This window comes from Triturus cristatus, chromosome 8 (assembly GCF_964204655.1).
Source record: "Triturus cristatus chromosome 8, aTriCri1.1, whole genome shotgun sequence".
Classification (NCBI taxonomy): domain Eukaryota; kingdom Metazoa; phylum Chordata; class Amphibia; order Caudata; family Salamandridae; genus Triturus; species Triturus cristatus.
In genome coordinates this window covers 1617559929-1617587776 of record NC_140591.1, presented here as the reverse complement: position 1 = coordinate 1617587776, position 27848 = coordinate 1617559929, and the positions used below count along the sequence as shown (strand labels likewise).

General features: G+C 47.5%; 1 protein-coding gene across 3 annotated transcripts in view; it reads left to right on the top strand.

Annotated features, from left to right (window-relative positions):
* RRP8 (ribosomal RNA processing 8) overlaps positions 1 to 27848 on the top strand; it is a 208302-nt gene that overhangs the window by 137029 nt on the left and 43425 nt on the right. For 2 of the 3 annotated variants that reach the window (XM_085623551.1, XM_085623552.1), the window contains exon 2: positions 17832 to 17983. In XM_085623551.1, the coding sequence (XP_085479677.1) occupies positions 17870 to 17983 (114 nt within the window). In that variant the 5' untranslated portion in view covers positions 17832 to 17869. Of the gene's footprint in view, positions 1 to 17831; positions 18019 to 27848 lie in introns of all 3 variants that reach the window. The other variant, XM_085623553.1, reaches the window with a different exon arrangement.

Below are 27848 nucleotides of genomic sequence, written 5' to 3'. Positions count from 1 at the left end.
GGCCTCCCCCGGACCATGATGATGCAACATCCGACTTGGTACACAAGGAGTTGGAGAGTGAGCCCCCGGAGTTTCCTGTCCAACAGCAACTGGCCAAAATCCTAGCAGCCATTGCTGACACCAAAGCGACGTTGCACCTGGACGTCAGCACTGTGGCTGTGGGTTTGGGATTGTTGAGGACGAAGCATGCCAAGCTAGCCGACTGGGTCAAGCAGACTGAATCCTCCTGGGCAGTCATTGCTCCAGTACACCAGTCCTTGTCTACTCGAATGGGGGAACTGTCTAACCGAGTGGCTGTTCTCGAGCAGAGGGCTGAGGATGCAGAAGGACGGAATCGGAGGAATAACGTGAGAGTCATGGGTTTGCCGGAAGGAGTTGAGGGTACCGATATGATCCAGTACCTGGAGGGATGGCTCCTTGACGTGGTTGCACCAGAGGGCCTGTCACAATTTTACACCTTAGAGAGGGCACACCGTGTCTCGCCAGGCCGCCGGTGCCGGGTAGGCTTCCACGCCCACTGGTGGCCAGATTGCTCCATTTCAAGGATAGAGATGTGCTACTGCAGAAAGCAAGCATGGAGGGACCATATGTGGTTGACAATAGCAAGGTGTCCTTGTTCCCCGACTACACGTTGGAAGTTGAGAGGCGTCGCTCTTCCTTCCTTGAAGTCAAACGGGCTCTGCTCGATGAAGGGGTCCAATATTCTTTGATGTTCCTGGCTCGACTGTGGATAGTGCTGGACGGGAAGACACACTTCTGCAAGGATCCTAAGGCCGCTTGGGAGTGGCTGGAGGCCTATAAGACGGAGGGTAGGCCCGGGACTCTCTCAGTGGAGGCTCGGCCTGCGGCCAGGGAGCCCCGGAAGTGGTTGCGGAGAAGGCAGCGACAGGGGAGTTCAAAGTAACCGAGCCCCTCCCAGACCGAAAAAGAAAGAGCAGAGGCATTGCAGGCAGTGGCAGTTACGATGCAAGGTCGGCGGTCGTCTGCAGATGGTGGCACGGGTTCGAAGAAAGGGACTGATGAATCGGGCTCTGACACGTCCCATAGGGACAGTGTAAAGCTGCCAGTTGTGACCCTGAACACAGCGGACGATATTATCTGACTTGTGAGTTGTTGTTTTGAGTGTTCGTTTGGCCTCTCCTGCCCCTCCCCCTTCCTTGTGCTGCTACTCCCCCCCCCCCCCCCCCCCTTCTGTTTTTGCGCACTTGAGCCTGCTTCCAATGTATGTGGTCCTGCGGTGGGTGGGGCTGGTAGACGGGTGCACCCCTGGGGGTAGGCTGGACTGGCCTATCACGACTGACGCACTTTGGGTACTTAGTGGTGGGTTGCTTGAATGCCCGTGGTGACCGCCACACTCCCCATAGGTCCTAGCATCGTTTCTTGGGGCCTTCTCTTGTTAATGCTGTTTTGTTTAGGGTTTGGGCGGATGGCTGTTGCTAGACTGTCCTGGGTTTGGGGAGTTGTCCTATTCGGGATATTAGTTTTTGTTTTCTGTTTCCTGCATGCGGGGGGGAGTGAGAATGTGAAGATTGGAGTGTTGAACATGGTGGGGGTGGGGGTGTGGAATTATTTCGACCAAAGCATACTCCATTCAAATTTATTACCTGGAACATAGGGGGGATAGGGTCTATGGCCAAGCGCTATAAGATTTATGTGCAATTGAAAAGAAGGGGTGTGCATGTGGCTCTTTTACAGGAAACTCATTTGACTGGAGGTGAGGTGGCTAATCTGCGCAGGCGCTGGAGAGGCTGAATTTATGCCACCACTTACTCTGCTTTTGCTAGGGGAGCACTGAAATGGGTGAGGGCTGGGGTCCCCTTTGAACACATCCGCACTAAGGTAGATAGTGAAGGCAGGTATGTTCTGGTGGCTGGGAGAGAAGTGATGTTTGGGAGCGTGTATGCACCAAATGTGGACCAGTTGGTATTCCTCGCCTCGCTTTCAGCTCAGTTGCTCGACTATGTGTGGGGGGGGGGGGGGGGGGCATACTGTGATTGGTGTCGATTTTAATTGTGTGACGGATGTTGTGGCGGACAGATCCCACCCGCCACTGTTGGGGGCTCGGACACACCGGGTTGCAGCGGGGTTTCGGAATTGGAATAGTCACTGGGGCCTGGAAAATGCCTGGAGGCTACAACATGAAACAGACAGGGAATACTCTTATTTCAACCCCATGCGTCAGGTTCACAGTAGGTTGGACACCTTCTTGTGCACTCCTAGCTTTAGTACCTGTGTCACGCATACAGAGTATCTGGGTAGGACCTTATCGGATCATAGTCCCCTGCTGCTGACGTATCAGCCAGTTGGGAAACGGACCCTGGTTCCACTGTGGAGAGTGAACCCTCTGGCATTGGACGATGTACCCTTTCGAGACTCTCTGAAGTCCCTTGTTGAGACATATTTCTCGGTTAATGCTGGGTGTGCGTCCTCTGTCTTGGTGGAATGGGAGGCATTTAAAGTGGTGGTATGTGACCACTGCCTAGGGCAATCAATTGGTGCACAGCGGGAAATTAAGCAAGAATTGTTGGATATGGAGTCTCAAATCCGGCATCTGGACAATGTTCAGGGGTTGGAGGCTATTGCTGGAGGCCCATGGCAGCTCCAACGAAGCGTTGGGTAGATTGAGGTGCCATAGTTACCGTGAATATCTTGACAGGGTGCAGAGGGAGGTGGGGAGGGCCGGGCGACTCCTATAGTGGTAAATTAAGCCTGAGAGCAGGGGGGCACCGATCACACAGGTTCAGACAGCCACAGGGGTGTTACTTCACGACCCTGAGGCCGTTAACACCCAGTTTAGAACCTTCTACGAGATGTTCTATTCTAACCCCGGACCGGTCTCTCGTTCAGATATTCGGGATTTTTTTGGAGGCGCTGCCTTTGCAGGCACTGAATGATCAGGTGCACGAGGATCTGGGAGCCCAGTGACTTTACATGAAGTTAGGGCAGCTATCACAGCCATGGCATGGGGGAAGACACCGGGTCTGGATGGCCTCACAGTGGAGTTTTACGTGGCCTATATTGATCAATTGGCCCCCAGACTAGTGACTCTTTATGCAGAGACCTTGCATCGAGGTGCCCTTCCTGAGTCGACTCAGAGTGCGTTGGTGATACCTCTCCCCAAGTCTAAGGAGTCTAATGCTTCGGTGACAGAGTACAGACCACTCTCAATGCTTAACTTCGATTTCAAGGTCCTCAGTAAAATACTCGCAGTCCGGTTGCTGCCGCATATGCATTCCATTATCCACTCAGACCAAAACAGCTTTATCCCCTCCCGTAATACTTCCTATAATTTGCGCAGGCTGTACTATGTTATGTTCCATGAGCAGGTACGATCCTTGCCCTCGGCAGCTGTGCTGTCAGTGGACCTGGAGAAGGCCTTTGATACGGTTGGGTGGAAGTACCTTTTTGAAACTATGTTGCGGTTGGGCCTTGGAGAGGGGTGGGTGAAATGGGTTTGACTGCTTGTACTGCTCGATTTCCCCGGCCTTTTCGTGTTAAGGGGGGCCTAATGTGACTTCAGTCTCTTTCCATTCAAGTCTAAGGGTTAGAGTAGTGTATAGAGCCTATTTATTAGGCACTTCAACATGATCCTGTGTTCTTCCCCATAGATCAGGGTTTGCATACATATCCTAGGGGATAGATTCGTTAGCATTAGGGGTAATCTGTTCTGTAGTGAGGGTATCTAATGGAGCTGTGCTGCATTCAGGCCTGGTAGGCCTTAAACGGGAGAGACTCCATCTTTCCTCCTGCTCTGGCAGCTTGGGAAGTTTCTAGGTCATAGGCAGTGTTTTAGTTAGGAGGTGTTATTCGCTTGGAGAGAACCGGTTCAGGCCGGCCCTTATCGAAGGATTGTATTCTCCTTCATGCCGAAGACACTACATCAGGCCGGCCGGCTGGGAACGTGTCCTTGGCACGGGGAGGTACAGGAATTTGGTGGGCGGCAGGTTTCGAGCTGGAAATTTCCATGAGAGAATGCACATCTATATTAGTGAAAGTCTGAGGCAGACACTTGCACTTGCTTCTAGACCATAGGCGGCATCTGGCCGTTAGCAGAAAAAGCTACTACTTATTCCAGGGAAGACAGATGACGAACTTGAATCTAAAGAGGAGAGAGTAGCCGATGAGGAAGAGGTTCCAGTGACTCGGAGAGGGAGAAGGGAGTAGATCCGCGATTGCGGAGGTGTGACTTCCAGGCGAAGCCGAGGCACAGAGGGAGAAGGGAACCTAGATGACCATTGAGCACAGGCTACATACAATTCAGGTGATGTCGACCCCTTTTTCTTTGAAGTGTATAACTTAACCTTTCACTTTCCTTGCAGGTTATATATATATATAATGTATTCTGCGAATGTGCATGTGGCATTTAAATAAAGTATTTAGCTTGTCGTGAGTTAGCATGTGTTGTGTATTTTTGTATAGGAGGATAGCCTATTCTTTTAGTCAGAGTTAACTCAACATGAACAGAGGTTAATCCTGGTCAGGTAAGTGGTAACTGGATGAGGGGGAAACGAGCCCCTCGAACTAGAGAACAGGTTGTGCTCAACTAATAGTCTTTGTGTGATCTGATATATAGTAATCCCGATTCCCCTGTCGTGTACCACGGTAATAATAGGATGAGCTCGTGCTAAGGCTGCCTCTGGGTAGGAGATTCTGGGTCTGACTGAGGCCGCGAGACTATGGGCCTCATGTAGGTAGCCAAATACCGGTCGGTAACGGCCGATTTTCGGTAATGATACCGTTACCGACCGGTATTTTGGCCATTGGTATGTAGGGGGACATATTTTGCTTTCGGAATTTACCGAATCGGTAAAATTACCGATTCGGTAATAATACCGAATCGGTAATGTTACCGAATCGGTAACTTTTCCGAATCGGTAATTTTACCGATTCGGTAAATTCCGAAAGCAAAATCGAGATGTAGGAGGAGTGTGTGTGTGTGTTTATGAGTCGGTATTTACCACCAACTTATAGTTGGTGGTAAATAATGAATGTATGTGTAAATGCATTTTTACGCGCGTAGCAGTGTGCAATGTGGCATACATACATGCCCTTAGGGCATGTATGTGTGCCACATGTGCACACATGGCCGAATCAGGGGTGCAACAGGGTGTCAATGTGACACCCTGCCACCCTTGTATGTGTTCCCCCCATTACCGAATCGGTATTTACCGATTCGGTAATGAGGCATACCTTCCCATCAATGGGAAGGTATGCCTCATTACCGAATCGGTAAATACCGATTCGGTAATTACCGACTAGTAACGATTCTGTAAAAAATACCGACTCATTACCTACATACCAGTTACCACTTCTAAAATACCGATTCGGTATCGTTCGGTATTTTAGAAGTGGTAACTGGTATGCTACCTACATGAGGCCCTATGTGTGTTGCTGCCGTCTGGGTAGGAGATTCTGGGTCTGCCTGAGGCCGCGAGACTGTGTGTGTTGCTGCCGGCTGGGTAGGAGATTCTGGGTCTGACTGAGGCCGCGAGACTATGTGTGTTGCTGCCGTCTGGTAGGAGATTCTGGGTCTGCCTGAGGCCGCGAGACTATGTGTGTTGCTGCCGTCTGGTAGGAGATTCTGGGTCTGCCTGAGGCCGCGAGACTATGTGTGTTGCTGCCGTCTGGTAGGAGATTCTGGGTCTGCCTGAGGCCGCGAGACTATGTGTGTTGCTGCCGTCTGGTAGGAGATTCTGGGTCTGCCTGAGGCCGCGAGACTATGTGTGTTGCTGCCGTCTGGTAGGAGATTCTGGGTCTGCCTGAGGCCGCGAGACTATGGGTGTTGCTGCCGTCTGGTAGGAGATTCTGGGTCTGCCTGAGGCCGCGAGACTATGTGTGTTGCTGCCGTCTGGTAGGAGATTCTGGGTCTGCCTGAGGCCGCGAGACTATGTGTGTTGCTGCCGTCTGGTAGGAGATTCTGGGTCTGCCTGAGGCCGCGAGACTATGTGTGTTGCTGCCGTCTGGTAGGAGATTCTGGGTCTGCCTGAGGCCGCGAGACTATGTGTGTTGCTGCCGTCTGGTAGGAGATTCTGGGTCTGCCTGAGGCCGCGAGACTATGTGTGTTGCTGCCGTCTGGTAGGAGATTCTGGGTCTGCCTGAGGCCGCGAGACTATGTGTGTTGCTGCCGTCTGGTAGGAGATTCTGGGTCTGCCTGAGGCCGCGAGACTATGGGTGTTGCTGCCGTCTGGTAGGAGATTCTGGGTCTGCCTGAGGCCGCGAGACTATGTGTGTTGCTGCCGTCTGGTAGGAGATTCTGGGTCTGCCGAAGGCCGCAAGACTGTGGTTGGGCTGTGAGGTCTTGATATATATGTATATAATAGGAATTCCCTGTCCTTAGGTGCTACATATATATGTGGTTATTTAGGTGTAAAAAGGCCCTAGGGAGGGGGTAACGTTCTGGTTTGGGTCAGAAGGGCTCTGTGGAGCGGGTTCTATCTGGAGGGAAAACCAAAGCAGAACACTGCTCTATGCTTCGCCTACTGCACGGGTCAAGATCGGGATAACGGTATCCTCCCAGTATCATGTACAGCGGGGGACCCGACAGGGGTGCTCTCTTTCGCCCCTGTTGTTCGCCTTAGCGATTGAGCCTCTTGCGGAGTTGATTAGGCAGGGTGGTTCAGGGCTGGGTATTACATTGGACTGGCAGAGGCATATGATTTTGTTGTATGCCAATGATATGTTGGTGTACCTGCAGGCGTCAGTGCCTGGTACAGCAACGGTGCTTTTACTCCTGGAGCGTTTTGAGGCACTATCAGGCTTGAGGGTTAATAAGAAAAAGACCTTCCTGTTTCCTTTAGAGGGTCCGTTGCCTCGGCCGTCCTGTCTCCTAGCCGACATCAACTGGGCATCCCACTCATTTAAGTATCCTGGGATTCATGTCTTTCATTCTCTAGAAGACCTGCGGGATGGGAACTTGGACAAGGCGCTGCGGTCTCTTAGGGCGTGCGTGCACTTCTGGCGCACTCTACAGCTGCCTGTTATGGCGAGAGTCTCTCTGCTAAAGATGGTCATGCTGCCGCGGTTGCTGTATTGTTTTGTTAATTTGCCGCCCCTGATGCTCCGGAGCTGGTTCAGTCACCTGAATGCTCTAGTGAGGGACCTGGTCTGGGGAGATAATATACGCTGGGTCTCGTTGCAGATGTTACAATGGCCTATGGAGGTTTGGGGGTGCCAGATTTCGAACTATATATGCTGGCTGCCCAGTTGCAATGGTTAGTGCAGTGGAGGGAAGGTGTGAATGTGGAGGGGACCTGGCTCATGGAGCCAGATGGTGATCCGGCACTATTGCTGACCAAACTGTTGAGATCAGAAATTAGTGCCCTATACAAGTCGGTGTTACAGCTCTCTGCCATACACACATGGAAGCGCTGTGTGCATCGGCTGGGGGGGCCCCAGTGGTATACACCGACGCTGCCCTTGGTCGGTCTACCCCATGGAGACCCGCTGACAGTGTTCACAGCGGAACAGCTGCGGGCATGGACGAAGGCAGGTTTAGATTCAGTGGGCGACTGTTACCAGGATGGCTTCCTGGTCCCGTTTGCGGACCTGATGGAGGCCTATGGCCTTTCCCCTGGCCGGTTCCTGCAATATGAGGCGCTGGTTCGTACCTTTGGACAGCTTTGGGGTGGAGGGCGGGAGTCAGAACTTACTTCCAGAACAGCAGCGAACACCAGTATCCTCGGGAGCGAAGACAGGGCTCCAACTCTCCCCTGAGGTATAGTCCCCTTCAGTAAAGGAAATGATACCAGAATAGTGTCTAATGCCCCTTAGGAGAGAAGAGACAATCACAGGACCACCGGTAAGACCTTCAAGCCTCTGTGACTCGAGACTGTACTCAAATAACAAAATTCTTTCTCTAATGCGCCTTGTGCTAGCAGGTCAAAGAAAGTAAATGTTTCCAGGTTTAAAAAAAATTAAACATCTCATTACTATGCTCGCCGTTATTGAAATACAATACTGACAAGGTGAGAGGGCAGACGTCATAGAAAGTGGTCTCTTTGTAGGGAATGCGGCGCGTCCTTGCGCCGTGGGAGGTAAGGAGCTACCGAGATTTTTCCAGGAGAAGGAACCTGCCTCACTCAACTGGCTTCTGGTTTACACAAGTAAGGTGAGCACGCGATTGGCGCGTCCAAGCACAGAACTCAGGGACGGGCTTCATTTTAAGGCTTCCAATCAGCTGACTTCCTTCTCACAATGCAGCATGGGACGGCACACAACCCAACCTCCAGAAATAGTGCATTATGTGAAAGGTAGTGCTCTTATAGGAAATAGGGGCAGGGTGCAGGAAGCCTGACGGGTAACAGTGGGACGTGCCTGCGACCCACCCGGTGCTGCATGCATTGAATACGTTGGGCACGGCAGGGCACCAAGTGCGTTGGCACCATGAAGCATTGGTTAACGCGGCCACAGGCCCCATGACAGGTCTTCAGGGTAAGTGGGAACGAGCGATAGACAGGGAATTTATGGATAGTGAATGGGGGAAAGTAATGAGATCGCACAAGAAAATCTTGAGAAACGCTAGGCTTAAATATACGCAATTTAATTATATCCACATGGTATATATGACGCCACATAGACTAAATGTTACATACCGGGGGTGAGATGCAGAGGTGCCCAAAGTGCGCTTATGTAGATGCTGGTTTTATACATATGACTTGGAGTTGTGGGGTAGTGCATTTGTACTGGGAGGGAGTCCTGGCTAAGATTAAGGCTGCACTGGGGAGGGATCTGGCATTGTCCATAGAGGTCTGTTTGCTGGGGCTCTTTCTGCGCCCGCCCAAACAGAAGGTGGGTATTCGCTTTATCGACCTGGCTCTAGGATTAGCTAAGCGGCGGATTGCACTGGTGTGGAAATTGGCTATGGGACCACAGGTGGCTAGCTGGCACAGAAAGGTTATTACTTGGGTGGGGGCTGAGGCGAGGGCCCTGGGTTGGGAAGAGGCGAGGGGCAGCCAGACACGACCGATTGACGATTTATGGAAAGAGGTGCTGGCGAATTGGGAAAACCCGGAGCAGGCTCACCGCACCAATGTGGAGTTAGCGAGTGATAGTGAAAGACATAGGCATGAGTGTCCGATTAGGTCAAGTCGTAGTGGCCTAGACGGCACATAGCCTCCCCCTTCGGTGGAAGTGTCTGGACGACACCAGCTTTCACTGAGTGTTGGCAGTAGGACCGGGGACGGAGTTTGTACGGTGGGGGCAGCCCACTGTCTCCCTTCCCTCCCCCCTAGGGAGTCACGAGTGAGGTACGACATACATTACATAACTGTTGGTTTTTCTGCCTTCACCGTGGATACTATTGCGTTCCTGTCCCCTCTTCGCATGCAGGGTTTTATTGGGTTTATTACTTGTTAGATTTCTTGGGTTTGTTTTTCATGACATTGGATTATATGTTCCAACCCAATTGGGTGTGTGCAAATCGTTTGGGGCACTGTCCAATCCTGGTCAGGAGTTGGTGTTGCCCACCGAGGCAGAGCGTGGAAGTGGGGATAGGCGGGGTGCAAGTTAGTCTATACAGGGTGGGATGTGACAATGGCGAGCAAGTATAAACGGGCGCTAGGCTTACATAGGAATTTCATGCTGCGGTGTCCTTTCCCAGGAGTATAATTGAAATGTATCTCAACCTGCCTAGTATGTTACTTGCGAACTGCACTGAAACACTGACATTGTAAACATTTTGTTGTGGAATTGTGGATACAAAAACCATATATGTTAATAAAAATGTTTTAAAGAAAAAAGTTCAGTTTATTTGGGATAAAGATTACCAAAATACATTTACATGGTTAAGTCGGAAATGACACTTTCCAAAGCTTTGTGTGCTTATGATCTGAGCATACCTTGTACCATCACAGTGGATGCTAATAAGGGTGGATTGGGCGCTGTTTTGGCTGAAAAAACTACAGAAGGAGAGGTCCCTATTAGCTGTGCGTCTGGGGCACTCCGTGAACCGGAGCTGAATTACTCTGTAATTGAAAAAGAGTTGTTGGCTTGTTACTGGGTGAGTGAGAAATTCTGGAGTTGTGTGGGGATGGAGGAACACAAGTAGCTTATGTACATATTGAGCGGCGACAAAGTTAAATACACCACTCCTTGCATAGACAGACTTAACACTAAATTTAAAATACTTCCGTATGATTTGGAGGTCAAGTACATTCCTTGTAAAGAAAATGTCATTGCAGACTTATTGTCGAGATTACCAGTCCCAGAACACAATAGAAAGGATTGTTTTATAGCACTAGTGGATGCGGTTCAAATCAAAGCATGTACTGAGGTCAAATGGAAGAAAGCGAAAGATGAAGAAGCAGTGTTGGGGAAAGTGAGAGTTCATTGTTCATGGATGGTCAAAATAAAGACATTTATACTCTGAGTTTCAACCTTATTGTAAGATTGCGGATTAACTCTCCTTTGAAGATTGCGTGGTAATGAGATGTGATAAATGTGTCTTGTTAGTTAACAAAGCCCATGATGGACATCTAGGTTCCACCATGACGAACAGGAGGATTAGGGCTCTTTATTGGTGGCCCTCCATGGACAGAGCTGTAGATCTGGTTGTAAAAGAATGTGTGGTGTGCATCAAAGCCAAAAAGGGACTTAAGGTTGTGACACCTCCTCTACAACCTGTACTTATTCTTGAGAAACCTTGGATGAAAGCAGGAAGTGACATGGTAGGGCCGTTCAATTTTCTTCCTTATGATTTACGATACGCCTTTGTGCTAATGGACTACCATACCATAGCAAGTGACCTGAAGATCGTCTTTGTTCCACACCTACTGCTGGCAATGCGGTTAGATTTTTTAAAGATATATTCATGAGGGAAGGTTTCCCAGAGTCCATAATCTCAGACAACGGAGCATAATGTGTTAATCATTAAATGGAATTGTTCTTGAATGAGTCTGCTTTGAAACATTAATGAGCTCACTTTATCACCCTCAAACCAATGGTTTGGTGGAGAGGATAACTAGGGTGGTAGTTGATTGTGTAAAATGGGCCAAAAACAATAATTATGACACAGAAAAAGCCATGACATCAGTGTTTTGGTTTTATTACACAGCGCCACATTCTCTCATCAAGATGTCCCTGTTTGAGTTACGTAAGGACCGTAAATCCACTTAAATTCTTTATCCTGCATGGTTATTTAAGTCTATACAGAATAAATGTACAAGTAGTGTGGATTGAACGGCTATGCTGAGTAGAGTGGTATATGGACAGAATAAAATGAAAGACCGATATGTCATCATAAAGCCCACCAAACAGCAAACTGTTCATCCTGGTGATGTAGTACGTGTAAAACGTAATTCCGTGACAAAAGGGAGTGCCAGCTATGGTAATCCAGTGATGGTAAAAAAAACAATCTGTGGTAATGCTGTAATGATGGAGGGTGGACATTGGTGGAATGTTGGTAAAGTTGTGATGATACACCAGAGAGGATAAGTAGGAAAGCAGGTGTGTCAACAAGACTCCCATTGGGTAGGTCTGATGGTGTTCCCACTGAGGTGCGACTATGTAGGTCTACTTGTGAAATATATGTGCCATGAGAGTTGAGATAAGAGTTCACTTATGGTATAGTCATTGTACAAAATATTTATCTGAACTTGTATTAATTGCATTTTCATACAGTTATTGTTTTGTTATGTTTTAAAAATGTTTCATGTGGTTTTCTCTTTGGTTTAGTTTGTTCTTTTATTTTTATGTTATATAGCATTTGATTTGGTTTGTTTAAAAAGAGAGATATGTTATGCTCTGTATATGTTTGAGCGGATTTTAGAGTGTTGTAGTAGAATGTTAGTTCTGGGTTCCATTTCTGTATCTGGTACGTTTCACTGGTGGTCAGTTGGGGCACATCTGGAAGAGAGCACAGTGGTGGCTCCTTGGCGACATGTCTTTTGATGGATTAAAGACTATCTTATCCAAATCCTACCTGCTTTTTTGTATCCTTCGCTACAACACTTCTTCCATGTTCTGTTTCTGGCGAACTGTCAGTGTTTCAGCCCATATTTTATTACTGATATTCTGCATCTATCAAAGATAGAGCTATAGTTGACAGAGCATACCAGAGCAAAGGTCAGAACGCCGGCTGGGAGCATTAGCACTGTATTCCAGAATATCCTTACATCAGGTTCCATTTTAGATGGCTTTGTCCAGGCTACGGAGTCTATCTTACCCCTCATGGTTGCCAGGGCTAAATCGTTGATAAGCTAGGAAAATCTGTTTCCATGAGAATGGACAAGTCAGAGGATGGTATTTAATGATGCACCTTATTTTTCACTTACTTTTTTAAAATGTGTGTCCCAGTTCATGTTGCTGGTCCGCATTAGGCCCATGTAGGTGAACATGCTGTCCTCTTCAAGGTTTATAGGCCCTGAGGGTCAAGGTTCTGTTGTGATGTGTATTTTTTTGTTTTGTTGTGAAGATCATTATTTCTGTGTTTATTATCAGGCCATTTGTGTCACATTATTTTGCCATGCCTTTTTCTTGGTCTTGTATTTCTTTTGAAGTGCCGGCTGTGAGACAGGAATCATTTTGCATATAGTAATTGACACCTGACAGCCCTCAATAGATGACCTTTTTTCTTGAGAGGCTTGCAAAACATCTTTGTAGATCTCATGTGTGTGGAGTGAAAAAAGGAGTGGATTGAGCAGACACCCTTGTTTCACTTTACCAGCGTTTGGAAACTGCTGAGCATTCCTGTTTAGGTCTCGCAGAGCAGCGCATGCACTGCTCTGCGAGACTTTAAGTAAGGGGCTTCAGAAAGCTCACCAAAGCTCACCACACGCTCGTGCGTGTGTTTTTGTTTTTCTCACAGGCTATTGGGCTTTGCGTGCGTCTTTCTAAGAAAGACAGCACGCAATTGGGCATAGGCAGGTGCATGTCCCGCCTTTGCTCCGCCCACGGCCTGCAGGTTTACTTGCAACCTCCTACAATTCACACAGTGCGCGCGGCCCCGGGGACGCACAGCGCTTCAAGGAGGGAAGGATGGATTTTCAGACAGCTGCGCATCTGGACCGGTGCATCAATACCACAGCAACGCCATCTGAGACCCCGAGCCAGACCCGTCCTGGGAGCAGCTAATGGGCTCAGGGAAGAGTAACGAAAGCGAAGAGGGCTGAGACCCCTTTTAATTGCAATCTCCAGGGAGTGTCCATCACTGCGCTGTCACCATACGTCTGCCGGCGCTGGTCGTCTAAATACAAGCACGTACTAAGTGTCAAGCGTGTGCGACCGCAGCAGCGCCCCGTGCCCTTTCACCCCCACCCGCCTGCGAGGTGCGGGCGAGAGTTCAAACCGCAGCAGCCTGCACTTACTCCTGTCTGAGAGGATGAGACGGGCACGCAGCAGCAGGCCGCACTTGGCGCTGTCTGAGGGCGACAAAAGGGCATGCACAGGCAGAACTTAAACCTGTCTGACGAGTGAGATGGGCATGTGTAGACTGCATTTACTCCTGTCTGAGAGGATGAGACAGGCACGCAGCAGCAGGCCGCACTTGGCGCTGTCTGAGGGCGGCAGACGGGCATGCGCAGGCAGAACTTAAACCTGTCTGAGGAGTGAGACGGGCATGTGTAGGCTGCACTTGCTTCTCTCTGAGGGGATGAGACAGGCATGCGCAAAATGCGCTTACTCCTGTCTGAGAGGACGAGACCGGTGCGCAGCAGGCAGGCTGCACTTACTCCTGTCTGGGGAATGAGACTGACACCCACTTACTCCACTTTGAGGGGGTGAGGCAGATGCGCACTTACCCTTACTCCTCTCTGAGGGGGTGAGACTGGCGCGCACCTACTCCTCTCTGAGAGAGAGAGACTGGTGTGCACTTACTCCTCCTCTGAGGGGATGACCCGGGCGTGCACTTGATTTACTCCTGCCTCTGAGGATGAGCAGGTCATGCTCATGCTAGGGGCATCTCCTGAGCATCGTAGCCTCATTTTAATGAATGATTACCCACCAGAGGGAAGTTGTACTGTCTGCCGACGCTGTATCTGGTGGGCTCAAGGTCAACTGCAGGGGGATAGTTTAAAACCTATTTTTCCCCAAGGGATAAACTAGAACATGAAATCCTCATCCCTGGCGCATCCAGGGCCACTGCTGGGTGCCTGCAAGATCGGCCCGCTATACAAACATACTTCACAAACTCTGAATGCCACGGACGTGGAGTCGTCCACACTGCTGGGTGGGCACAGTTGGCATGACGTGGCATTTGCTAATATGAACATTCCACCGTTATGATGGATTTCCGCAACGGTATATTGAGCCCAATGGGTGGGCTTGTCAGCGTCCCTTGATGGTCACTTGTAAAAGGGCAGTCACCTCCGGACTACAGCCCCAGCTCACTGGCACGTGACACACCCATAGGCAGAACTCTGTTTTCATGTGACGGTGCAAACACACATTATTAGTTTTTTTAGCCAATAGGTCTCGCCTTTGGGACATTATAAGTGTTTAGTTATCCAGCACAATGTCGTTGGTGCAACAACATCAACTGTTGCATGCCTAAACGCTTATAAGGTCCCAAAGGCGAGACCTATTGGCTATGCCAATGCTTGTTAGGTCTTGCCTGAGACAGCGCATGATCTGGTGCGTGCAAGACATTTTGTTTACATACAGGGCATTTAGAGCACAATCATTGCTTACCATCCATTGGCTTCACTGCCAGTCTTATTTGCTGGCTTCTGTTTGGTCAGCACATGCTGGCTTCACTTCCTGTTTGTGTGTTTCCCACATCCCTGGAGCATGGATCAAATACTGCTTCCTTTTTTTAACCATATCTTTTTGGGGGGAGTTCCCTTCTGTTGCTTCTGCTTTTTGTCTCTGCCCCTGTAGGTTGGCTTGCTGCTGGTCCATGCTGTTGCTTTCACCCTCATTTCCCGTATTGGTTTGCTTTTACTTTTCATCCTCTCATCATCTAATCTTTGGTGCAGCAGGCCACAGGTTGTTAGTGTTGCTTTTAACAAGTATTTCAAAATACATTAATGACTTTGCGATATCGCTGTTAGGTAATCACTAGTTTAGTTTTTAACAAAGTGATTTTTTTGATACAAGTTTTTGATTTATAGAATGTCTTGGACATGATTAAAATGTTTTATGCAAAAAACACAGGGTGTGTTTTAAATTGATTTATGTTTGCCCGATTAAGGGTTGGATAGAACATTCTAGCGTGAAAATAACATTATATTGTAAATGACTATTTTACTTGTTTGGCCACTCCAATTGTGCTTCCTTCCGCAGCTCAATGTGTACTTTCTAACAATGATTACCATACCATAATATACAATGACAAGCCATACCATACTACACAATGATAGGCCGTCCCATACTATACAATGACTAGCCATACCATACTGTACAGTGGCATTCCATACCATACTTGTACAATGACAGGCCATACTATACTATACAATGACAAGCCATACCATACCAGACAATGACAGGCCATACCATACCATACTATACAATGACAGGTTATACTATACTATACAATGACCAGTCATACCATACTATACAATGACAAGCCATGCCATACTATACAATGACATGCCATACTATACTATTCAATGACAGACCATACAATGACAGGCCATACCATACAGTGACAGGCCATACCATACTATACAATGACAGGCCATACCATACTATGCAATGACAAGCAATACCATACCATACACTGACAGGCTATACCATACACTGACGGACCATACCATACCATGCCATACAAAGACAGGCCATACTATAATATACAATGACAGGCCATACCATACTATGCAATGACAAGCAATACCCTACCATACACTGACGGGCCATACCATACACTGACGGGCCATACCATACACTGACGGGCCATACCATACACTGACGGGCCATACCATACACTGACGGGCCATACCATACACTGACGGGCCATACCATACACTGACGGGCCATACCATACACTGACGGGCCATACCATACACTGACGGGCCATACCATACACTGACGGGCCATACCATACACTGACGGGCCATACCATACACTGACGGGCCATACCATACACTGACGGGCCATACCATACACTGACGGGCCATACCATACACTGACGGGCCATACCATACACTGACGGGCCATACCATACACTGACGGGCCATACCATACACTGACTGGCCATACCATACACTGACGGGCCATACAATACCATACCATGCCATACAATGACAGGCCATACTATACTATACAATGACAGGCCATACCATACTATGCAATGACAGGCCATACCATACTATGCAATGACAGGCCATACCATACTATGCAATGACCAGCAATACCCTACCATACACTGACTGACCATACCATACACTGACTGACCATACCATACACTGACTGACCATACCATACACTGACTGACCATACCATACACTGACTGACCATACCATACACTGACTGACCATACCATACACTGACTGACCATACCATACACTGACTGACCATACCATACACTGACTGACCATACCATACACTGACTGACCATACCATACACTGACTGACCATACCATACACTGACTGACCATACCATACACTGACTGACCATACCATACACTGACTGACCATACCATACACTGACTGACCAGTCATGCCATACTATATGATGACCAGTCATGCCATACTATACGATGGCCAGTCATGCCATACTATACGATGGCCAGTCATGCCATACTATACGATGGCCAGTCATGCCATACTATACGATGGCCAGTCATGCCATACTATACGATGGCCAGTCATGCCATACTATACGATGGCCAGTCATGCCATACTATACGATGACAGGCCATACCACACTATTCAATGACAGACCATACACTGACTGGCCATGCCATACACTGGCTGGCCATCCCATACACTGGCTGGCCATGCCATACACTGGCTGGCCATGCCATACACTGGTGGCCATGCCATACACTGACTGGCCATGCCATACACTGACTGGCCATACTATACTATACAATGACAGGTCAGGCCATGCCATGTAATGTCAGGCCATGCCATGTCATGTAATGTCAGGCCATATAATGTCAGGCCATGCATGCCATATAATGTCAGGCCATGCCATACCGTGACAGGCCAGACCACACCATACTATACAATGACAGGCCATACCATACCATACCATGCTATACCAGGACAGGCTAGACAATGCCATGACAGGCGATGTCATGCTATACAATGCCAGGCCTTACTATACCATATACTACACAAAAGTTATCATAGAATCATATTGTAATATTATTTTATATGCCATAATAACCCTTTTTGTAAAAAAGTTGCACATCAGGACTAAAACAATATTGCCAAAAGCCAATAGCTCTTGCATAGGTGTGTTGTAAATAGCATAAAAAATTGGAGATTTTAATGAAATCCAATGCCTCCGATAGATCCTGACTAAAGCAGAGTCAGGCACGAGTCAGATGGGGAGATGGACACTATAAAAGTGATATTTGTCTCTGTAGAATTGGGAATGAAAAATAGTGGGATGTGTGATGACAGACAAGAGACTATGTGTAGACTTGAGGTTAATAACAAATGACCTACCAATACTCTTATGTGTGTTTATTATGCTTGAAGATGCTTAAAAAGTTCTTCAGCTGTTGGGTCATTCTCTAGTACTTCTTGATTAGATAAATTACATTCAAGTGACCGGACGGTTAGAAGGAATTGATTGTTTTGATTATGTGAATACATGTGTTACAAAGGTGAGTACTTGGAGAGTGTGTGCACTGTTGTTTAAGGCTAGAGTAATAGCCGACAGGAAGCAGCTGTGATTTAATTCATACGGCTGATGCATCACATTCATGATTTTCCTTCTGTTCCAGGGCTTGTAGCAGAGCGGCAGTAGGATCAAGAGTCTCCGATGCCCACCATGATGTTTCAAGAGGGAGACTGGAACGACAGCAAAGATGCTCAGGAGCTTACAAAGTCCTTGCGTCTCAGTAACAACTCAACGTCTGTGTCTCAACGCGCAGGGGTAAAACTGATCATGATTATGAGTGTTACTTCAGGGTACGTCTAATATCCCACAGCATTATCACTGAAGAAGATGCATGCTGACGCAGGATAGATCTCTCCTGGCTTGAGGGCTTAAACGCTCAGATATGAGGGTTGAGGCATAGTCGTTGAGCAGTACATTCACATAAACATTTCGCACTTACGGACCCCAGTGATTAGTTTTTCTGTACTCTATGGATGTCTTTTTACAGTATCTCCCTTCTCTGGCTGAAGTTTCCCTTGTTCATGCTTCTGGTTTATGCATCACACACTGAGCTCTTCATGTGTCCTAGCATTAGTAATTCTTAGCTGAAGTGATTGTCAGAACTGTGGAAGGGCTCAAAGTGTTAATATTGAATGATACTACTCACAATGATCTACTGTTGGCCTGCATTTGGGATCATAGAAGTTCTGTTTCATTTGGAAAGAGCTAAGACAAGCTATCTTTCACAGGCCTCGATGCCCAGTAGTCCGCTCCGCCGCTGGTTCAGAGCTCAAGAATAGCTCTCACAGCAGAAAGTGGAGGGGGGACTTTACTTCCATCATTTTCTTGTTGAGACTATGCTAGAAGTTGAAGTGCGCTCTGAAATGAAAAGATGTCGGCAAGATTCTAATTTAAAAAATGCAAACTTGCCCTTTTGACATATATTGCCTCAAGAGAAGGAAAGCACGTTCTTACTGTCGGGTTACTGGTCGATCTTCACATTTTCATCATTGAGAGAAAGTCTGTTGTAGCTTTTTGTTAACTATTTTAAGTACTTGCACCCGGGGTTAGTGGAACACAAGTTATACCTTTGGATACTAACCACTCCGGAGTATGTTACTCATTTGCTTGGTCCATATGGGTCAGTTTGTTTATAGGCCGCAAATGAAGTTCCTCAAGTATTTGTGAGGATGTGTCTTCCAGCCTGCCTTAGTTAATCTTTTCACCAAGTCCTCTTGACTTGAGTGGAGAGAACCCACAGCAGAGATAAAACTAGGTTCTTCACCACTTGGTAGGTTGAGTTGTATTTATTTATGTGTACATCTTGTTGAGACCGAGAATGACTCGTGTTGCACACTTCTTTAGGTTGTATTTTCCAGGTCACTGCCTCCTTGATTATTCAGGTTAACCTCTTATTCCTAACAAGTGTTGAACATTTGCTTCCGCTGCGCCCCAGCCCATCCGCGATCTGCCCTGTATCCCCTCCTTGGCATCCCCACTACCAAAGTGTCATTGATTCACACAGATGGCCCCAGCATTCTCAGTCTAGTTAGCAATGTAACTGCCTCACAATCTCTTTACATATGTCAGCAAGGGACGCAGAACCCCCCCCCTATCTTGAAGGGCTTGTCCTACAGATCCCATACTTTTTTTTGACGTGCATTTAAGTGGAAGGGCTAGTGTATTCCAGTGGCGCCCTTTTTTGGGCTGTTTCATTCATAACGCAGGGTATCTTTCTGTTTGCATTTGGCAGACACCAAGTTCTGTCATCACTCTGGCACCAGATTCCAATGGTGGCTGATTCATGTAGCAGTTTCCCGAAGAAACTTTGCATTTAATGTTCAGCTTGAGACGTACACCCCGGATTAGAGGTGCCATGCTCTCTCCTGCACTGACTATCAATATTATTTGCAGAGTGCACATTTGCTACTTTGAGATGGTAACGGAACATAATCATGTAAGTAGTCTGCTTAAGAAAGATGGTGATTGGCAATCTGGATGTTTTCTCCACAACAGAGGAGAGGATATGGCCTTACGGCCAGAGCCGACTTTGATGCTGGGGAACCAGGTTCAAGCCTCCGCATCGGCTCAGCATCCTGTGATTCTGGGCAAATCACTGAATCTCCCAGGGCCTACCAAATGCAAACAAGCATTGGCATAGCCAATAGGTCTTGCATTTGGGACCTTATAAGTGTTTAGCTATGCAACAGTTGGTGTTGTTGCACCAAGGATATTCTGCTGCATAACTAAATACTTATAAGGTCCCAAAAGCGAGACCTATTGGCTATGCCAATGCTTGTCTTTTTTATATCCGTGTTCAAAAAGTGAAATACTTTGATTTGCGCTTGTGGAGCAAGGTGTGTTTCGCCAGCAGATATAAAAAAAAAACTTTAACAACTTTAGAGCATTATGTTTTATGCTGATTTAAACAAATTATCTTTATTCTTCTGATGTTCATGTCTCAAGAAAACTTCCTTCACCATAACCTTGTCTTCCGCATAGTGTGTTTTTCATCTGTCTCTGAGTATCCAAGAAGGAGTTATCCATAAGACGCCAGGCATTCAGTCCGCATAACTTTGAAATTTTTAAGGTCCACTTTAAAGTATGGCTCTAGCAAAAGGGTGGAATTATCTTTGAGAATGTTGCTAACAGGTGGTTGTTGTAGACATTGTTCCATTTAAAAGTTTTTTTTTTTTTTTTACAGTTTTATAATATCTGCCCCTATACATAGATGTGAGTTGGGGCGTGGAGTTCTAGATGATATTTACCTCCATCAGCACAGTGTGAATTCAATAAAATACATCCTATTTGATAAATATGTGACCGTTCTTAAATCCACTCCTCGAATCCATGCCAGCTTTCGTCTCACTACATGTCAAGAATGTTGGACTGCCAGTGAGATCTCATCATAAGCAATAGGGAAAAAGAAAGAAAGACATTGAAAGAGTAATGGAGGGCAACGAGGGGGGAAAAAGAACAGAAGAAATGGGAAGAGGAAAGAAACGAGAGGAAAAAAGAAATGGAGAGGAGGAAATAAGCTGTGCCTTGTGTTTGAGCACACAGTCACGGGTTCGAATCCCAGTACACTTAGCTTTTCATCCTTCTGAGGTCGAAAAAGCAACTGCCATTGAATGGAGTAGCAATAACCATCCATTATCTGTGGGGGCCCTCCAGCAGATTCCCTCAATTCTACAAGTGCGCCTTTTATGTCAACGTGACCAAGAGAGGATGAGGGGTGGTCAAAGAAAGGATGGTTGGCCGGGTGAACGAAGGACAGAAAGGGTGCAAGAACTAGGGAGGAATATAGTGAAATAAAGAGTAAGAGAATGGTGAAAATGAAGGAAAGAATATAGAGAAAAAAGAGAAAATAATGGTGAAATTGCGTACAAGGAGAATGGAACACGGTATGGAATGCAGATATGGGTAGGTGGATAAACGAGGATTTAAACTGATGAAGTAGAGGAGATTCCACAAGACAGCAAAGGAATACAGCCAATCGAATGGAAAGGATTACAGCTGGTGAGATCGCTGGGCTAATGCACCTGCTGCAGTTGTGTGCGTGTGGCCTCTGCAGGCTAGAGTTTAATTGCCATCTTCACCCCACCACTCATCCTTCTAATGCCGAGGTTCCTGGCTGTTGGGCACCCATCCTTCGTTCCCCTTCTGATTCGCCCATTCACTCCTGGGGAGTGACAGGGCGCGGGAAGAGTAACAAATCATCTAGCAAATGAAGAGGGGAATCAAAAGGAATGAAGAGAACCAGAGAAAGCAAATAAAGAGTGGAGACTTGTGAGGAAAAAATGATTGAACCAAACAGCGAAAGGAAAAATTATAGAATTATAGAAAGAAAGCAGAGTATCTCCGTGGATTAAAGCACCTGTTGGAGAAAACTGTCTTCAACTGCACACCGCAGGCTCAAAACCCGATAGAACAGACACAACCATTCATCTTTCCTAGCATAAGGAAAAGAACGCCAGTTGGAGAGTAAAATGAAAGTTATTATAGCGCTGTGAAGCTGTGAGGCTTTGTCAGCTAGCGCTACATACAACAAAGAGAACGTTTACAGATGTTCATAATTGGAAGCACATTTCTGCCCATTTCAGAGCCTGCCTCCACCCCTTTTGGTGCTATGCTGCCCTCAGCAGATACCTGTGTGTCTACATTTTACATGTCATAGGTTTGAACGCCAGCAGAGGAGACTTCGCTTTTCATCCTCCTGAGGCCGATATGAGTACCATTTCAAAGAAAGTGATAATTAGACACAGAAAGGTGTTCTTTGTAAAGCGCTTTGGGTAAAACAATCTACAATTTGTTATTATACGCCTTTGTTAATGAAAATGGCCTAAGGATGGGGGGTGCTCGGTGGGCTTTAATGAGCGGTACTCTGGAACCATCAAAGAATTACGTTTTGTAACACAAAACGCTCACGTTTTTCGGCTTCTCTTTTCTACGAAAAAGGGGCGCCGGTAACAACCCCCAAAAGAAACAGCAGCAAAAAATAGGGGGAATAAGAAGACATCCCCAGACTAGGAGGGCGGACAAGCAACAGATCCCACTCCCTGGCGCGTCTCTTGAGGATGCTGCCCGCCGTAGCATCGTTGACAAGACGAAGCACTGGATTTTGCACATGCCGAGCGTCTCCTACGGAGCAGAGGTAGGGGTGGGCGGAATTTGCGAAATCCACTTTCGCAAATAATCGCAAAAATGTTTAAAATTATCGCAAACAAGCAGAAATATTGCGAAGATGCAGAATTTTTTTCCCGCATGTTCGCGAGATTTTCTGCATGGTTGCGGGTCGCCAACTTGCCCATGTGGTTGCTCGCGGGCGCGGCCATCTTGTTTTGAGTTGTCTCGCGGTGCATGATCGCGAGAAGAAAGACGTGATCGCGCGACACATGACGTCACTGCGGGCGCGAACTGTCGCAAGACAGCGCAAATGGCTAAAAACAATCCAACATCTCATGGAGAACGCGACCGGATCAAGAAAACTTGTCGGCGAACGCAGGGATTCAGGTAAGGCGATCGCGCGCGAGAATGTATTATTTTACAGCGCGAGCAAGAAACAAATTATCGCCAAGCTGCGGAAAGCGGAAATTTTGACATTTTCGCGCTCTCCGCGGAACGCGAAAATGTCAAATTATCGCAATTTCCGCGAACGGAACAAAATTTTTGCCCAGGCCTAAGCAGAGGTAAGGGGGCTCTGCGGAGCCGGACGACCCTCTCTCTGTTGTCTTAGTCCTCATGACCCCTGATATATATCCCTTTGTGTGTGCAATACACACCTGTATCTGTGTGGGTGTAACAATGAGCTCTCCTCGCATGGATGGGTTCTTAGCGCTGCGATCTACCGGTATGCACAGAGCGCTACAAAGACACATTGCAGTGTGGTGTTTGGCAGTGAGGACATGTATGTGTAAATCAAGGCGAAGGGATGATGGGGAGAGACAGGCGCCACCGAGTCCTACAATGCCTGTCTGGCCGCGGTGGACGATGCGCAGGGATAGGATGTGTATACATGGATGGGCAGACAGAGTTGTGCACTTCTTTTTTTTTTTTTTTTTTTAATATAGCTTAAACGTAGCACATTTAGAGCTCGTCCGTGCATCTTTGAGACTTTCTGAGACTAGCATTGGCCATGTGGCCGTAACATCAAAGCAGCCGCGAAAGGGAAAGTGATCGCAGCTCGGCGAGCGAAAAGCGCGCGCCCGCGCACATGCACTCAAGCTCTAGGCCGGCCATGGCAGCATTTTTTTATGCCCTTACTAAAAGTCTCGCCAGACCAGCACATGCGCTGGGTCCGGCGAGACCTAAAAATGAATGTGTCCTTGTGTAACGTAACTGGTGCTCATGTAAAGCGCGCCAATACCTTCGGGTCGAGTTAGCGCTATATAAATCTGAAGAAAAAAAAATCGAACCCCGTTTGTCATTGAGGTGCATCTGTAAGTCCATTTTTCACGTAATCGTGCAACCTTGCTTCTAAAAAGCCACAATTGGCCCCCTCAAAGAATATTAACCTAGTTTTTCATTTTCAACTTAATTATTGTGCCTGTTTAGTACTTGGTGCCTGTTCTGGAGATAACGACGTTTTGTCATAATTATACACTTTGAAAAATATGTAGTTAATCAAGCACGTCTGAAATAAGTGTTAAGTTGTCCTATCACCAATATAAACCCAAATAAAATTGATTAGTAAAGTCTGACTGGGGTAAGGGGGGAAAAAGTAAGGCCTTTTTGACTTCCGAACAGTTCTTAGGAATAAAATCTGGCTTGTTCCTCAGTAGAAGCAGCTGTATCTCCTGGCCTACCCTTGCTGACCCCTCCTGCAGTATGTGGGCCCAGTGCTTTCTGAATTCCTCCTTGGAAGGTATGTGGCCTTCCTACCATGTATTCCATTGTGGCAGACATTTTCCCGCCTACACTGCACTACAGTAATAACGTGGCAGTTGTAGACAGGAAAGTATGTACTGAAAGGGAAAGGTCCGGCGGCAAGGAGCGTGGGTACGCGCCTTAAAAACAGGGTTCACATCTGGGTTGCAGTCCACTGATACCATTTACAAGAGGCCACTCTCGAAAAACAACACTGAAGAGGGGTGATACTAAATAGGCATTCTTCAAATTGGGGGAGGGTGTCAGAACTTGGAAACATAGCTAAGATAGCATAGTGGGACAAGCTCCTGCCCATAGAATACGTTGTGTATGTCCTGTGGTAAAATGTCCCTTTTTTTGTCCAACTATTGTTTAATAGATTTTACAGCTTTCTGTGAGTGATCTGCATGAACTTTATGGGCAAGTCTAAGAGGTTTTATATTACCTTCCTCGTAAAAGCACTAATTCGGCTTAAACTTGAACTAAACTTGAACTACAGTGGGCCACCCACTTGTCCGCTTATTTATAATAATTTAGACTTATCCAGGTTAAATTCTAATCCCAAGTCTCAGCAGTATATGTAATTTTGTGTATTTGTAAAGCCCACTATCACACACAAGAGTATCCTGGTGCTGAGCAGGTGTGTGCTCCTATGGTCGGTTGGTCATTTGAAAAGTCAGGTCCTCAACTTCTTGCAGAACTGACTGAGAGAGGAGTAGGCTCTGATGTGGAGTGGGAGGCCGTTCCACACTTTGAGTGATATAAGAGAACACCCTTCCTCCTGATATGGTTCTGTGTACGTGTGGGATGTGTGCAAATAGGACACCTGTGGAGCAGAGATGTCTGGGTAGTTGGTGGAAGCAGATGCAACTGTTCAGGTATGTGGGGCCTAAGTTGTGTAGTGCCTTGATTGTGTGTGTGAGGAGTTTGAAATTAGCACATTTGTGTATCGGGAGCCAGTGGAGATCCCTGAGGTGTAATGTGAGAGGTTGAGGATGAGTGTGGCTGCCGAGTGCTGGGTGGTTTGTAGTCTTCTAGTGAGTTGCTTGGTGTTCTTGCCGTCCAATTTTCTGGTGACGAGGGCGTGAGTGACAGTTTTTCTAGTGTTGTTTGGGAGACATTTGAAGATGCATGTTCATTTCCTCCAGCAAAACCAGAATAGAAATCGCTGAGGTGGTATCCATATATCTCCTTGCAGTGCTGGTATCCCTTAGGAGACTGAACGCATGAAATCAGACGAGATGTGGCCTTCAGTTCTGAGTGCTGATATCACCCAAGGTTATTTGAGCATGAGTTGAGACTCTGTGCCGAAGCATTCCTGGTGTCTGAGGATCATGATGGAGGAAGGGTTGTGAACAAGAGAGCAGACTGGATGTGCCCTGTTGGAGCCGGCCTCGTGGCGTGGTCCTGTTCCCCCTCGCTAAGCCGCACGAGGTCCCATGCACCTCGGGGCTCCTCCATTTTGGATTATACGTCACTCCACGTGACCACCTACGTGACCCCGCTCCACCCGGCCTCTGTCCCAGCGAGGCCCGACATCGAGGCGCCAACCCCTGGCCCGGGGGATACCACGTGAACCCTTCCCACTCCCGGCGGAGGGCAGTATCGATGGGACCCCCAACCGTCCTTCCACACCTAGGTGCGATCGCCCCACAGCTCTCTGGGGCCTGGCGCCTCTTCTGCTGGGCGTCTGGCCGCTCCCTACCCGGCCTCTCCGCCCCCTCCGGGCGCAAGGGTCCGGACATCAAAGGGCTCCAGTCCTATATCTGGGGCGACCCGACAACAGGACAACAGTTGTATCCTGGAGTCTAGAGCCCTGCTGATCGGATCGCGGCTGACCCTACGGAAGAAGACTCACCCTGAACCCACACTCTGAGCCCTGCTGACGACGTCGCGGCTCCACCGTGCTTTAAGACCTACACGAACCTTTGGGGCCCTGCTTACGCTGTCGCGGCCCGACCTTGTTGAACCTTACCATCAGAGCCCAGCTGACCTCGTCGCCGCTCGACCGAAGCGGACCTACCACCGGAGCCCTGCTGACTGTGTCGCGGCTCGACCCAAGCGGAACTACCACCCGAGCCCTGCAGACGCCGTCGCGGCTCCCCACGTCCGAGCTTCTCTGAGACCAGCACGCAAGGTCTGGCGCAGAGCCCTCCCGTACCTGATTGGTACTAAGACTGTCCTGCTACCCTATCCCTCTAAAAGACATTGAGACTCTTACTGGATCCCTTGATCCCACTGTAAATATTGAACGTACTACTGCTGATAAAGAACCAAATCAAGCAACTGATATTGAGTCCTGTGTGGTGGTATTACTGGGCCTAGTACGATCATAGGAGAAAGACCTCCCCGAGGGGGCTTCTCAGCGGCGCTCGGCTATAACTTTGCGGCAGGAAGGGCGCCGGAATAGTCTCCCCGACTCCCCGGTGGTCCTCCCTCCAACATGCCCTAAATTTCTCAGTGCTTTTATCTTAGGAACATGGAGGAGGAAGGTCTGAGAGCAAGAGATAAAGTTCTTTGTGCCTGGCTTTCTGAGTGCTGGTATGTCTTCGAAGCATGTAAGCAAGACATCGGACTGGTTGTTACTCGGTGCACCTACTGCACATCGCTTGCGGAAGAAGGGTATGTGACGAGAAGTCTGGCTGTCCATGCCCCGGGTATTCTTAGTGCTGGTAACTGAAACGAGGTGGGTGAGAAGAGATCGTTCTGCTTGTGCCTAAGCAGTCCTCTTGCTGGTATCTCTGATGGAGTTTGCTAGGAAAAGAATAGACCACCAACACTACAAAGAGCTACACTTTCCAAAGACTCAACACTTGACCTATCATAGCGAAGCATCTCCTGCCGGCTACTGACGACCTCATTGTGGGTTGATAGATCTGATCTTGCATAGATCCCATTCATGTTTGCCTTTGTTCTCCGAAAAACCTTTGGTCAACAAAACAAGGAGACTAAGAGATACCAAGAACATTGACTTTAAGGCACTTTCAAGTAGGGATCTGGCAAATCTTGTATAGGAACCCTGCAAGACATTAATGGCACCACAGCTGATTACAATGTTTCATCAAGGACGTGATCTCGAAAGAAGTACTAAATGTACGAAAATACTTGAGAAATCTGACTTGACAAGACTTCCTGAAGAGATTTAAAAATCACATTTACATGGCAAAGCCCACATGCATCACATCGGTATTGGTTACTCCAAGAATAGAAGTCAAATAGTCCAAGCGCCCGATTTCTGTTGGCACGGTCGATGTCACTAAATGCTAATGAGAAGACATTGTGAATGTTCTTGCTGAGAAGGTAAAGTTAATTAAACTCTTTATTTTTATTTATTTATTTTTTTTCTCCCAAACTCCGATCCTCCGGTCCACTGCATGTGAGTCCTTGGTCTCATTTTACCGAAATTTCAGACTAGGAGTTACTTAAAGTTTTATAACTGAGGTAAAAACCCAGAAACATTTCAGTGATGCAGTGCATAGAAATATTTAAAAGTAGCTGTCCAAACATTTGCTACCCTACAGCCCCACATTTGTGAATTGTTTGCTTGTGCAAGTTGTGTTCCCTGATGTTCTGCAAATTGGCTACATTCGCCACTTTTGAAGACCCCCTTCAGCTTACGCTAATGACATTAGCACCTTCTACCCTGTTCAGGCCTACATTGCCTAGGAAAGGTATAAAGCTTTCAACTTTTTCATCACATGCTGTTAAACAATCTCCTAGACAACTGTCATGCTAAGGTCAGAAAAGGCTGTAGCACAGACTGCTCTTCTGCAAG